This window comes from Papaver somniferum, chromosome 3 (assembly GCF_003573695.1).
Source record: "Papaver somniferum cultivar HN1 chromosome 3, ASM357369v1, whole genome shotgun sequence".
Classification (NCBI taxonomy): domain Eukaryota; kingdom Viridiplantae; phylum Streptophyta; class Magnoliopsida; order Ranunculales; family Papaveraceae; genus Papaver; species Papaver somniferum.
In genome coordinates, this window is record NC_039360.1 from 116,225,736 (window position 1) to 116,227,668 (window position 1,933).

The 1,933-nt window shown below is 39.0% G+C and overlaps 1 protein-coding gene across 1 annotated transcript; it reads right to left on the reverse strand.

Moving 5' to 3' along the window:
- Positions 1–467: 467 nt before the first annotated feature.
- On the reverse strand, positions 468–1,723 carry LOC113361567 (cold-regulated 413 plasma membrane protein 2-like). The gene is made up of 4 exons (XM_026604773.1): positions 1,509–1,723; positions 1,241–1,348; positions 1,045–1,115; positions 468–942 (listed from the first exon to the last, which is right to left on the reverse strand). Exons 1-4 carry the CDS (start codon positions 1,700–1,702, stop codon positions 689–691), a joined length of 627 nt encoding a protein of 208 aa, XP_026460558.1. The 5' UTR covers positions 1,703–1,723; the 3' UTR covers positions 468–688.
- Positions 1,724–1,933: the final 210 nt, after the last annotated feature.

Consider the following 1,933-nt stretch of genomic DNA (forward strand, 5'->3'; position numbering starts at 1 on the left):
GTAAAACTTGCTTTCTTATCCTCATTTCCGGAGTTGGAGATGCAGTTGGTTCAATTTCTGGTTCAATTGGTGGTTGATTTTCAGTTTCTACACCTTCATCTTCAATTGGTTCTTCTTCTTCAATTGATGGATTAGAAGACGATTTGGTTTGCCTAGTCCTTGCTTTTCTTTGTACGAGTCATTATGTGGTTGAGTTTAATCGACGACCAAATTTTTACGAATCGACAATTAATCACGATGATGAATTTTTTTTCGCATGAGGGGGAAGAGTTCGGCTAGAGGAGGAAGAAGAAGAGATGATAAGGGAAACTGATTTTGATTTTTTAGAAAACTAATTTAAGATTTTTGTATTAAGGGTATATAGGTAATTGAACTACCCATAGGGTATCCCTTATAAGATCACCCAAGATGGGACTATTGTTTTGTATGCCTAGAAAGATTTAGGTATGCCCAAAATCAGGGTTCTCTACTTTTCATATTCTCACCCCTGCTCGGTAGTATACAGTAGGATTGCATGGCAGTATATATGATGAAAGTTAGATCTCACAACCTTCCATAATTTGATGGAGTGAAAGATGAAACCATGCAGTAATCCTAAATCTTTATTAGGTTGAAGATCAAAAGTTTTTCATCGACGACCCCCATAGAAAATCTAGCCCAAATAGAAAACGGCAACAGAGAGAAAGACTTATAGGAAGTGGAGTACAAGAGCCCAGACAGGATAAACCAATAAAAGAATGATACCCATCGTGTTGGAGATACCATGACTCTGTGTGAAGGAGTTTCGGAAGCCACCAGTTGCCCTAATGTGTTCTTGAAGCAGGTAGCACCCAGTGACTAGGCATATCATTATTCCTATCCAATTCCCTCTCAATGTGACTGCGAAAAATCCAGGAGCTACCGTCAATAGAAGAATCAACGATCCAGGCATCTCCAGCCAATCTGTAAACAAGATAATTGAAAGACCACTGATCAATTAATCCAGTATGGCAGTATCTGTGTTCAATGTATAGTCTACTAGTACGTCAATGACAATGTGCATACCCGGGAAATGGCGCGGGAAGAAGAGTTTTAATACAACTGCGACAAATGCGATCCATTTTCCAACCTCTCCCCTGTTGAAAGATATACGCAAAGTAACCAGTACAACGAGTACGAATATCATACGTGTACAGCACCAGTGAAAAACAAGTGTATTTATCAAAAAAGATAAAATTGAATAGATAGATCAACAACTGACCTTAGCATACCGAAAATTCCATGTGGAAGACTAAAGAAAATGTAAGGCACTAATAAGGATGTGAGCATGTTTGTCTTCCAGTTAGTTCGATCCAGTATCAACAGATAGCTGCCATACCATACAATATACTTTAATCCATGCAAACTAAAAGACATGTTTTGCAACAGTCTTTCAACGTAGCCTAAAAATATGTCGCGTGTATAGGATGATGTCCTAAAATGTTACACTGTATCAACTAGCCAGCTAATTAACTTTGAGACAGACTTACATAGCAGCAAAAGAAGCCATCCATTTGATAAAGCCAGTGCCAAATCCAACACCTCCCAACTTGATAGCATCATTAGCAAGTTTCTTAGCAGCAATACGCAGCTCCTGCAAATCCGAACTGAGCAATTCTTCTGCCGATGAAGGACGTGGAACTTGATCAGTTTTCATCGCCAGGTATTCCATTGATCTCCCCATTTCTTGTTCTTCTTTCTAAAAGCTAACAAAAGCTTTGTAACAGAGAGGATCAAAGGCATACCATTATATAAATACCTATTATTTTCTGTTTGGACCCTGTTTTCCCGCTTTGCTTTGAAAGCGGGAACATGAACAACGAATTCTTCTTACTATCTGTAATGGTTTGCCACGTTCACCCTACGTGGAAGTCAGTGGCAGGCCCTGCTAATTTTTCTTAAGAACCAATAACCT